The sequence below is a fragment of the Melospiza melodia genome, chromosome 2 (genome assembly GCF_035770615.1).
Source record: "Melospiza melodia melodia isolate bMelMel2 chromosome 2, bMelMel2.pri, whole genome shotgun sequence".
NCBI lineage: Eukaryota > Metazoa > Chordata > Aves > Passeriformes > Passerellidae > Melospiza > Melospiza melodia.
In genome coordinates, this window is record NC_086195.1 from 92,556,798 (window position 1) to 92,569,636 (window position 12,839).

The following is a 12,839-nucleotide window of genomic DNA, read 5'->3' on the forward strand; positions in this document are numbered from 1 at the left end:
TATGGATTTTATGATTAGAGTGAGTGAATTTTGTATTTTGTTTTGGCAGATGGATCACATACAAGTAATTGTGTAACTTCAGATTTAAGCATATACCATGAATTAAGCATAATTCCCTTTGACCTTTCTTCTGCCACCTGCAGTCATACTGAGTAATGAGTACCTTTATAGTCAAAATAATTTCTTGCATTTTAAACAAACTTATGTCCTGCTGAGTAGCTGTAACAGCATAGCAGAAAAAAAAAAAGGTGAATTTAATTATCAGTTCCTACAGATAAGTCAAAAAGCCTTTACAGGGTCATTTTTACAGAGCAATGAGACATCTGGTTGGCTTTTCAGATATTTCAGAATTTCCTAAACATAGCAGTCAGGTCATGCAATGCAGTGGCTCTGTGATGGGTTGACTAAAGAAATTAATTTGTAAATGTCAAAATCGTGCAGATTGATTCTTTGTGTTGGGATTGTCTGCTCTTCATCAGGATAATCCATGAGTGGATTAACTGACCAATTAACAGCTTCAAATGGCCTTTGGACTAATTATTTTTCAAATACTCTTTCAAATTAGGTCACAGCAGATGGGTATATTCATGTCTGATTGACATGTAGAAATATGTATTTATGTCCATAGGTATTTAATAAAAAATGCCTCACAGAAATGAAGAAGAATTTCTAGAGCATACACTCTACATCTCTGGTTTTTCCTTTTAACCACTGTGAAGTTTTGTGTGGTGAATCAGGAGGAGGCCAAACCTGAGCTTGGTTTATATAACCTTGTTGCCATGAGCAGGGGACCCCTAGAACACAAGTTTGCCTTGCACAAATAATCTCTTACCCTTTTAGCCTCAGTGTAAGTACACACAAAAGCCAGGACTGTATTCTTCTGCGCGTGTCAAGATGGAGTAATTCCAGGGAATGTGAGTGTTTGTGATGTCAGCTGGGGCCTGACACTGTGTTCTGTATTAGGGCACAAGCCTTCCTGGGGACTCAAATCTTCAATTAAATCATTGGAGCACCTTTTGTTAAACTGGAGGATAACAACTAACTCTCTGAGTTAGTTGATGGAAACTTCTCCTGACACAGTTCATAGTTGTTTTCCAGAAGGAAGGCGTTGCTGTCAGTGAAACAGAAACTGTCACAGCAGTATGTTGGAGTCAGTCTGCAGACCTCAAAAATAGCTGCCTTTAGGGTAAAAATGCAGCAGTAGCAAAAAATAAATAAAAGACAGCAATAGGAGCTAATTAAAAACATGAGAAGAATTCTCAGAAGTCCTACTATGAATTGAGTGGTCATGTCAGAGGAGTTTCTATATTTCAGTAGTAAATATTTCTTCTCTTTTTTTTTCTTTTTAAATGGAGCCCTTGTGAGAAGGGCTTCCTTGATAAACGTACATTCTTAGAAAGATATTAGTGAGTTTTTCCTATTTTTCTTTTACAATCAGATAGAGATAAAATCAGTTCAGTTGAATAAGATGACTGTATGTCAGATACTTTTTCTCCCTCTACATTCCTACAGTCTTGCTTCTTTGTGTCAGACCTATTTTCATTGCTGAATGTAATGAAATTGGGAGGTTTTGGTATTCATGTCTTTGTTAGAGCCTGTTAGTTATTATTAAGGTGCTATTGTTACTAAGTGAAAGTGCATTGGAGTTTTTAGTTGCTTTCCTGAGGGAATTTTGAGTGCCAGATATATTTTGCATTTAGGAAATGCTGCTTGCTATGTTGTTCAAAAATATTTCAGACTTAGTGTGTTTTTGTTTTTTCTACATTTCAGTGCCTTTACATTTACGTAATTCATTAAAAAGCGGAAATTTAAGAAAAAACCCAAAGGAGACAGTTTCTTTTTAGCCATTCTTTACTGTGTTTGGGTCATGGTAGGTTTCTGAAGAACAGAAATTAATGATATATAAGTGTATAGCATATGATTCTGAAAGGAAAATAATACTGATCTGTCATAACCCTTGTAAAACCATTCATACATGTCTGAATGTAATAGCCTAAGCAAATACAGGAATTTCACATGCACTTAAATTATCAAGCCAATGGAATTAATATTTGACTTACATTTAACTTCTGTAATACGCTGCAAATCCCCCAATGTATTTCCTTAAATACTAAGGCCAACTATCAACAAAGCAGAAGAGATAAAATAAGAAAAAATTAGAAGATAGATTCAATTGCTAGATTCAATTGATAGATGTCAATTTTTATTTTAGTTTGATACCTTCTGTATTTTTTTTTATTGTGCTTCTTTTGTAATAGCACTTAAATGAACAGTAAACTCTTGTAGTGTTTATTTTCCCAAAAAATATGTCAATTCTGTCTTCTCTGAAGAATGAGATCATCCTAAGGATTTGTGTGGGCCGCTGATTATTGTGGAATACTAAGCACAATTTAGTATTCCATGTTAGGGGGTTGTAAGTAATCTCTGCAGAGCCAGGGGATTAACTTGCTCAGCAAAAGTAAGGTACTATTTCATGTTACAGTAGAAAATCATCTCACATTTTTGTCTTTTCTTGTGTCATCACCTGTGTGACAGCACATCACTAGAGATATTCATTTCCTGATGTGTTTTGTTCACTTTATTGTTTTTCATTCATTATCTCCTAAGTGCAAATTTATGATCTGTAAAGTGTCCTGTAATTCATCTTCCTTTACGTTATTTTTGGCCTATCCTCGGGTCCTCTCATTTTCTCACCCTTCTATTACTTTAAAGAGATCACAGTTCAAATTTGACAAATTCTTCCCCTTTTAACCTTGTATTAATTCCTCAGAACATTTTTCCTTGCGTTATTTCTGACTAATTAGTACCTGTGACTGTGACTTTCAAATACTCTAGAATTTGGTTTACACATTTTAAAATTCTTCTGCTGCTGCAACTATATGGGCTTGAACTAGAAATGTTAACTGATGGTGGAGGTAGGCTGATACATACAATCTGAAAATTTAGTCCCTAAATAATGTGTGTTCAAGAAACAAAAAATCACTGGTTTGTTGTTATTTTTGGATCTGTTATTGATTTTCTGCCCAGCGTATGAATTGCTTAGACACACAGGATGACAACAGAAGCTTTGTTTTTGTGTCCACAGTAGGATTTCTAAGATAATATATTAGTGCTACTGCTTATTTTAATGATTTAATAAATTATATGTTGCAAGTGAATACAATGTTAATGTAACTGTTTGGGGAAGGGTTCCCTACTTGTGACAGGGTTAACCGAATTGAATGTGGTCCCATCTTTGTAACCTTTCCCTTTCTAGATTAAAGTTCAGATCGAGTAGCTAAACATTTGAAGTCTCTCTTTCTGCCCTCTGCTTTATTTCTGTGCATGGAAACTGAGATAAATCAATTGTGGGCTTAAAACTAAACAAGAAATTATTAGTGATTAGGGACAGAAATCCTGCTGACAGCAGTTTCAAATAAAGGAAATGTGCAAGTTATCCTCTCAGTTTAAAACTGTTTGGAAGCTGGCCACTTAATAGTACTGCTAACAGTACTGTTTGATTTCCTGTACCCATGAGCTTATCAAAATTGTTGGTTTTTACAAGGTGTTGCAAAATTAAAGATAGAACTAAGTGGATCTTTGAAAGAGTGAGTCAGCTAGGCTTAAGCAAACATTTTTGTTACACAGCACAGCTGTGAAAGGTAAGAGATTTTTGTTGTATCAAATATTACATACAGTGCAAAGGTTACCAACCTTACTAATGGACCAGTATGTGGATCTCTAGCAGTGTTAAGAGAGGTTTTCCTGATGAGTTTTGTCCTGTGATCAGCCCATTATTCTTTTGACACAGACTAATCCAAATTTTGAAATATGGGAGGAAAGGGATGGCAAAACCAACTTGCCCTAAGATTGAATTTCCTGTTGCCCATGAAAGCATGGGAGTCACTGGGACATTCTGTCATGAGCCAGGTCTGGATTATTCTCTAGCTCATTGGTCCATCTGAAGCCCAAAGTGGGTTCAGAAACAGGGTTGGTTATACAGATCATGACAAAGGTCTGGGCAAGTACTTTATACAATCATACTTTCCCTGGGTTATGGACATAATTTCTGTAGGTGAATCCATTGTGGTGATGTCTGTTGCTTCACCTTTCTGAATTGCAACTGTTTTTTTTATTTATCTGTGCATTCAGTGGTGGTTAAAATAGATTAAATAGTGAAGATTATGCAATATTCTCATTACAGATTTTAATTAGCACTGTTTTACATTTGAAGAAAAGGTAATTCAGCAATTCAAAGACAAATCAAATTTCAGAAAGAAGCTGCTACTGAAGCGTCTGTCCCATCTAAGAGATTATACTGGTCATGATATAAAATGTAGCAAACCAGTAGGGCTTAGAACTAAAAATAATTAATTTTAAGAAATCCACATGATAGGTTGTTTTGTTTGTTTGTAGGTTTTTTGCATGATGATATGTGGAGAAGAACAGCTAAAATAGTAACAATTGCTGTTTGTCACAAAAATGACGGTTTCAGCATACTTAACTAGAAATAATAACATCACTAATGTGCCTGCATACAAAAAATACTGGTTCTCTTCTCAGGGGTTTTGTTCTCAGGGTTTATGAGAAATGAAGAACTACTGTGAAAGTCCTGGCAGAGGGAAGGATATTCACATTTGACTATTAAGCGGACACACTGTTGTTCTCAGTTATTCAATAGTCTAAAAAATTTTTTTTTCCTCTTAGAAAGAGACTATTCAATTTTTCATTCATTCATTTTGTATTTTATTGTAACTAACATTCCTGTATTTTTAATTAATACCATATGTTTTTCCACATTTCAGGGATACCACTGTACAAAGCCTTACCCTACAACCTTCTGTAAAGGATGGTCTTATAATATATGAAGATTCACCACTGGTCAGTAGAAGCATTTGAATTTATATTTGGATTTTTTTTTTAATTTAAACTGTTGGTAATTTGACTTTTCATGGCCCAGTGAGTGAGTTTAGTAATAAACATTTTAATAATTTTTATTGGGTCACATTGGTCACATTTGCTGTGCCAAATGTGAATAAGATGATGATCTTGGGAGTCCCCACATACAAAATGAGTATGGAAAATAATTTAGTATTAACCTGACACATTTTAACTGGTAGAGTGATATTTGCCTCCTTCTCCTTTGCAGCACCTCACACCTACATGCTAAGTTGGGCTCTGAACAGCTGTTACAGCCATTCTTCAGTTCTTTCAGCTACATGTTGAAAGTCTAGATGCAAGCTGGCTTTACACGTCTGTCTGCACTCCAAGTCGTTCAGTCAGGCTGCTCACTTCCCTCGCTTTCCATCCCTATCCAGGAGAAATGGAAACACCCAACTTTCTTGTCTCACGTGCCTCCTCTTCCTTCTATTGTGGTTTGGCCACAGCTTGTCCCTGTTCTGAGTCTCTTTCTTGTCTCAGTGCCACTGAGGTGTCACTGCTGCTCACTGAGAAACCAGTAATGCAGCTCCTTGCAGGGTTTTGGCCAGGAGTGATGTTATGATTCCTTTCTCTTCTAGGTAAAAGCAGTGAGGTTTGGCCATATTTTGGTAATTGATGAGGCGGACAAAGCACCAACAAATGTTACCTGTATCCTAAAAACTTTAGTAGAAAGTGGGGAAATGGTTTTGTCAGACGGAAGGCGAATTGTTGCCAGTAAGTAGAGCTAAAGCGTTTTCATCATTTACAGTAAAATGTAACATCTTGCTGGTTTTCAGTTGCTCAGTAGCAACACAGACCATTCCAAATGGATAAATAGTTTGTTGCTAAGAAGTTAACAATTAAAGAATTTACAGTAATTTTCTCTGCTACTTTTGCAATAGTCACTAAGGGTTTTTAAAATTAGCATTCTTGTGAATTTTGCTGAAGAATTATAAAGAATCTTAACCCAGAAAGTTTTGACCTCTCTGCTTCTCATTCACCATAAGAAATAAAGATCTAGTTGAGAAAATTATGATCTTGGTTATGCCCATCTGGACATTTGGGGTATCACTGGATCAGGTCTAGAAGGAAGATATGTTATGTATCTGTGCTCAAATTGTAAAGGATTTTATCTGATCAAATATTGCATATGTTTACTTGATTATATGCTTACTTCATTATTTAAATATATCCTGCAGGATGAGGCTATCTGTAATTTGATGGAATTTAATTCATCTGAGTTCCATGAAAAAAATATTTTTCATTATTTTTCAAAAATAGGCTATGTTTGAAGGTATCTCTTGATGCTACTCGATACTAAACTTTACATAATTAGTTTAATTTTAACAATATGGGAAATAATGTTTGAGTGTAGCAGTCATTCAATACTCACATGGCGCACTTGAGTTTTGCTTGTCATTAAAAACTTTAGGTGGGCTTATTCTAAAATATTTTCTAGCCAGTCCTAATTATTACTGTAGTTTTTTTTAGAGGCAGTTAAAGGATTCCCAAACACCATGTGCCACTGGAATCATGCTGAAAGGGAACAAGGTTCTGAATGGAGCCAGTCTGAATAGTTTTGAAGAACCAGTCTTCACATGTGTTAAATAATGTATCTCTATGTTCTCACAAATTTTGTAGTAACCAGGAGGAATTTCGATCCTGTCTTCCCAGATCAAATAGTGTCAGACCTATATAAAATCACATTTTATTCACCATTGGCTTCACCATTTTAGTGAAATTAAATATAAAGAAAACAGATAGTCTGCACCCCAAGAACAGTGGATGCATTTTTGTGTTTTTTCAATTAAACACTTTGGTTAAATTTTTGTGAAACAGACTATGAAACTTCAAAATGAATGCTAGAAAACTCAGTTGAATGATGGGTAACTGTTCTTCTAATTCTAAGAGGAATGTAATTAAATTAGAAGAATTTTTCTTCTAATTCTAAGAATTCTTCACCTAATCTAATTATGTTCATTCATTCAGTATTGCAAAGCTTAAATATGCAAGTAATAAATTTTATTTCTTTTCCAGATCATGCTCATGTAGAAGGGAGAGAAAATGTAATAGTTATTCATCCTGATTTTAGAATGATAGTTCTGGCAAATAGGCCTGGGTTTCCTTTCTTGGGTAATGACTTTTTTGGCACATTAGGTAAGTGATTCATATTAATTTATGATCTTTAATAGACTTGACTAATAGAATATCTGTCTTAATCAATTAGATTTCATGAGGAGAAGGGACCTTATGCATATTGATTGATACTTTATGTCATGTAAGACATTAAGGCTATAATGTAAATTTATGTATCTTAATAAAAGTGCCCAAACTTGCCCTGAATGGAAAAGCTGTATGTGATCATCTGTATTAAAACTATTTTGTTTTATGGGATCTGGATGGACAAGATTATTGAAATCTTTGTTAATGAGTGTATAGAGTATACAAATACTCCAAACAAATTAACTGTAAACTTGACATCTGACAGCTCTTTCAACTGCTCACTATTTTTTTTCCCATATCAAACAAGCCACAGCTTGGGTACTGTCCTGTTTGGTACAAGAGACAGTAGCTTGATGGATGGTTCTTTTCTTTGCTTTCAGTAGCAAAGGCTACTGTATGTTTTGCTGCTAGCACTGTGCTACCCGCTTCTCAATCTTGCTTCTCCATGTATATGGTCTTAGTAAAATATGTATGTTTGACAAGATACTGAATTTATCTCAGTATCAGGTAAAGCTGTCCAAATTTCACACCAACGATGTTCATATCAACAGAAGCCTTAGTTTAGAAAGCTCTTGGTAGGTCTCAGAAATTCTGTGTGTCAGCAAAGATTCCCTAGAGCTTCATCTCACAGCAAAAACACAAAATTAAGTTGAACAGGGACAAGTGGTGAAGAATTCTTTGGCCTGTATAGCCCACTGGATGTCTAAGTGGGCCTCTGGCAAGGTTTTAGCATTGTTGCTACATGATGGCTGTGAACTGAATACCCTCCAGACTCCACTGACTGTATTATCTGTGTTAGCTTGGCCATTGATATGCAGGAACCTTAATTTATGTAGTTTTGCCTGTTAACTTTGGCCATAATGCTTAATCTGTAAGAAATCGACTCAAAATATACTCAAAAAAGCAGTTGCAAACCCAATTCCATACTACTTAATAGTTCTTTGTTTTTCAGGTGAGGTTCCCTCTGAATGGACATTCTCTGTCTGAAACTCATTGACTCTGAATTTCACAAAGCTACGTTGCCCCAAAAGAATTTATTGTTGTGTTTATTTTTCACAGCCTAGTTTCCTTCCTTACATGGACCCTTTAAACAAAATCATCCCAGTGTTACTGCTCTTGGTCTGCATGGCAGAGGTGTGGTTGAGTCTTTGGGGTTCTATATTGATATTATTTTTTCAGCTTAGCGTTTCTTCTGCTTTCAGTTTGTCCTTTTTCTGCAGGATCCGATCATGCTTCTGCAAAGTTTTGTGCAACAGTTCAGAGACTTTTTGTGAATAAACTCAATTTATAGATTATATGTTTGGTATCGATATAATGCCAATGTATGGAAATAATATCTTGCCAAATTTCTTACCATACTTCAAGGCAGGCAGTGAGTAAAGATAAGTTCAGTATTTCCTCTAGACCTTTTAATTGGGTTTGCATTAGGGCCCTCCTGCATTTCAAGATTTCCCTGAATTCTGTGGTGTTTAGAAGGAATTCAAAAATAAGTTCAATTCAACCAGTTATGTTTTCTTAAAATCTTTTTTCTCTTATTTTTTCCTGCACGTTATAGTGCAAGAGTTCTATTATCATTACATTGCAAGGGTTCCATATTGCTGAAGTTTTGTACCTCCATGATGTTTCTTATAGGCATCTCCTCTAGGCACTGACTCTTCCTTGTCCTCACAGCAGCCAACTGACTCCAGTTCCCCTCGACCAACCAACCCACTCTTTTACACCACTCTTTTTATTGGTTACAGCTGTGGCCTGTTAAAATCAGGCCTGCTCCTAATCTTTAATAATTAACCCAGCTGCAACTCTTTAGGGGGTACGATTACTTTCCACACTACCCTCATTTACTTATGTTCTATCCCCCTACACCTGCATTCATTTGACTTTTGTTTCTTCTTGAAGTTGATTTCTCCCTCATGATATCAGCTTCATTAAAATGACAGACAAGATCTCTATGTTTCCAGAAACCTCAAAGTTCCACATAGCTTGTACTTCACATTTTTCACAGTTTTAGCAACTCGGTACTCAACATTCTTTTGAGTAATATCTTTTCGATTAAAGGTCCAGTGTTAAACTTAAAGGAGCTGTTGGGATGCTATTTCTTTATAAATTATCTAACTTTGTGCTTTTTCTTTTTTCTTTGTAGGGGACATTTTTAGTTGCCATGCTGTTGATAATCCCAAACCACAGTCAGAACTGGCAATGCTTAAACAATATGGTCCCGATGTTCCAGAGGCGATTCTGCAGAAACTGGTAGCTGCTTTTGGAGAGCTCAGGAGCTTAGCTGACCAAGGAACTATTAACTACCCCTATTCAACTAGAGAAGTAGTGAATATTGTAAAACATTTACAGGTACAGTACATCACATTTAATTGAAAGCTTGAGTTCATCAATACTGATTTTTTAATGCCTGAAGGTTTCAGAAAGAAGATGCTATTATTGTTCATGCATTTTTATTTAATTCTTGTGAAGCACTTTACATTTTGAAAGACGCATAATATTAAAGATGCTCAGATAGTCAGAGGATAAGGATCACAGATGTACACAGGCAGATATTTTTTCTGCATATTTATCGATAGAAAAAAACCCTGTACATCTGTTTTTCTACTGTGTGAGAAAAAAGTTGCATACTGTGAATACTGTGTGCAATGTTCATACTGGCCCTTATTATAAAACTCCATATTCAACATACAATACTTCCAGGACAGTGCAACCGTTCGTTTTATTCTGCTATAAAATTTGTGGATCTAATCCTTTCCTGTGAAAAATACAAATTCCTGCTGCCTAACAATAATACATCTGTAGTGGATTTTTTTCTAAGGAAAATGCTAGATGGATAACAACTCAGCAAGGGAATATGTAGGATTCATTATTACTTCCTACACGCATTTAACTGCAAAATTTTGAATTCTGATTTAATGATGATCTGGTTTTTAAATATTACGGTAAAGTCTGACTTCTGTCTTTATAAAGTGAAGGATTTTTTTGCCTGAAGTATTTGAAATATAAAGTGACCTAATGCTCTTTGAAATAGCAACGCTTTTATTTTATTCAGTTTATAATTCTAAAATTGGTCATTTGTTAATTTATAGGCCATTTCTTGAATTATTGAGTCCTATATGTTTTTAAAAAATAGTGGAAATGAATGTAATTAATACAATTAGAATAGAATTTCTCACAAATTTGGATCTACTGCTCCTGTGTTTTATACTGCATGGTATAACAGGATTGCATGATGGTTTTGTGTTTGTGGTCATGTACATATTCACACACGTTCAGATCTTGAAGGGTGGATTTACTACTTTTAAAAATCTTCATCTAGATTTGTGGAGAGTATAGATTTTTATGTTCTGTGGTCTCTAGAGTGTGAGAAGATCTCAAGACAAACTGGTGCTCCTATGTTATCAATAATAGAAAGAAAAAATAATGCTCTCTAACTTTGTGCTAAGGGTTAAGAAGATTCAGACCTAAAGGCTGAGGAATCCAGATAAACACATAAGCAGAGCAGTCTATTAGGATCCATTACCAGCTGATAGGTATTTGTTTACCAAGCTGATAGAACATGTACATGCTGATCTCTAAATACACAGTTACATTCAAAATGACAGTGGAAAAATTACAGACTTGAGGAATATTTGCTGTGCTGCTGAGAAGCTAATTTTTTAGGGTGTTTGTTAAATTAGCTGGTTTTTGTCTTCATACCTTTCTGCTCTTCCTGCCTTCCTAGCTTCTTTCCTTCATCAGCTATCTCCAAGTAACCTGAAGTTGTACTGATTTCTATTAGTGATCAGTGCAGAAACATAAGACTTAATTATTGTTTTATTTGAGTGTGGACAGTATCTAACTGGAGATTGAAAGAGCTGTATTGCTAATTGTCTTAAGGGCTCTTACTGTCTGCTTCTGTCTCCCTCACTTAAGCAGATTAGTACGGTCACTTCAACCTGGACATTGGGTGCAGTTCAGTGGGGAAGTTTCCCATCTGCTAAGCTTTCACCTCTTTGGAAGTGTAAATATCCAAATAGCTCTCCAACATGCATCTTTGACTTGTTTTGTAACATTTATTTTCAAGATCCCAGTCTCCTAGCAAGAATAGAACATTTTGTTTACTGTAACTTGGTTTTCAATCTGAATAATAAAAAACTGAGTAGCCAAATATAAACAATGAATATAAACATAATGGTTATTCCAAAGTAAGAAACTTTTAGGTCTTCAGGTAGAGAAGAAAGAGGAAGGAGGGAAATGAGTCAATAATATTGCTGGTCCTTAGGAAGGAAGGAGGGAAGTTAGTCATGTTGTTAAACAATTTCCCTTACAGCAGTTCCACAGCCCTGCTCTCTTTGTACTATTGTGTTGATTTCTTTCACATAATTTTGGAATTTTTTCCTTGTGTAAAAAAATGTTGGATGTTTTGGACGAAAAAGGTGCTTTTGATTACTGTTGTCTGACAGCACATCTGAGCATCAGGACTAGTCAGTTAAAAATATACTGATTGCTATGGTATCAGCAAATTGATAGGCTAATCTCTGACTAATTGCGATCTTCAGCATTTAGGATACACATAGAGAGTACAGTTACAAGATTATCCTCCCCTAAAGACTATGCAAGTAGGGAACATGAAGTAATTTAGTTGTAGCTTAAACATTGTATTCAGATCTAGGTTGCTTCTATATTAACTTTTTCTTAGGGAAAGGTTTTTTTGGTGATGCTTGAGACACCAAACTATTTTGAAGACCCAAAACTGCAAGCATAGGGAGAGTTGTCTAATGCAGGTACCTAACTTGATTGCTGCAACTTTTTCTCCTCACGTTCTGTATCAGGAATTTAGATCTTGCAGCTCTAGCTGGCAGGTGACCTGATACAGCCTTTTTGTCTTGCTCAGCTCCAGTTTTCAGACTGTCAAATGTCAAAAGTCTTTATGTTAATAGTAGCTTATGGGTAAGCTCAGAAACTCTGCCCTTGCTCTGTTGGGTTAGCATAAGGTGCTTTAACCAAGGTATGCTGTGACTGCTTCTCTGCAATCTAATGTGCTGTTTTTCATGAGACCTTGGTAGATGCTAATCAGGAAAGCCACATTAGTCTAAATAAAATGGCAATAGCTTTTTTGCTAATTCTTCTTTAGTTTCAGAAAGCTGAGATTTTTTCTTCTTGGTTATCTTTCATGTTTATATCTGAGATTGCTTCCTAATGGTAGGCACTAGTATAACAGTTTTCAAACAGTAAATGCCTAAGAAATCTTCTGGCCCTGAAGTCTACTCGTCATCAGGTTTTAAGGCCTATTCAGTAAGCTTTTGTGGTAAGATAGTGCCTTTTTGTAATGTTCAGCCTAATCTCAAAAGGAAACTAGGCTTATCAAATAACAGTTTATATCCCCTTCTCACTTTGTGCCTGATAACCTTTTACCCTTTTGGACAGTCACAATGGATCTCAGTTATCAATTTTCAAAGATAATTAGGTTTTTGCTGGTTTAATCAGAATCAGTGGCTATATGACAGAGAGGAACTGATTGGAATTGCAGGGGAAGAATTCAGCTGTTTCGTTTGGCAGTAGATGTTGCCCGCTAAAGACACGAGTACTGGTTAATCCATTAGTATGTCTGTCACTCAGGATGAGCCAGACATGGTGCTTCTGGCCCTGCTGAAGGACAGCTGAGGAGGAACAGAGAGAGCTGGCAACATTCAGTAAAAGGGTGTAGGGGTAGGTGCAGGGGCAAACCAAGAGCGCAG

At 35.8% G+C, this 12,839-nt stretch overlaps 1 protein-coding gene across 2 annotated transcripts in view; it reads left to right on the forward strand.

Moving 5' to 3' along the window:
* VWA8 (von Willebrand factor A domain containing 8) overlaps positions 1–12,839 on the forward strand; it is a 183,037-nt gene that overhangs the window by 92,772 nt on the left and 77,426 nt on the right. For both annotated transcript variants that reach the window (XM_063149370.1, XM_063149371.1), the window contains exons 22-25: positions 4,785–4,860; positions 5,499–5,634; positions 6,937–7,056; positions 9,263–9,468. In XM_063149370.1, coding sequence (XP_063005440.1) covers positions 4,785–4,860; positions 5,499–5,634; positions 6,937–7,056; positions 9,263–9,468 — 538 coding nt within the window. The remainder of the gene's footprint in view (positions 1–4,784; positions 4,861–5,498; positions 5,635–6,936; positions 7,057–9,262; positions 9,469–12,839) is intronic.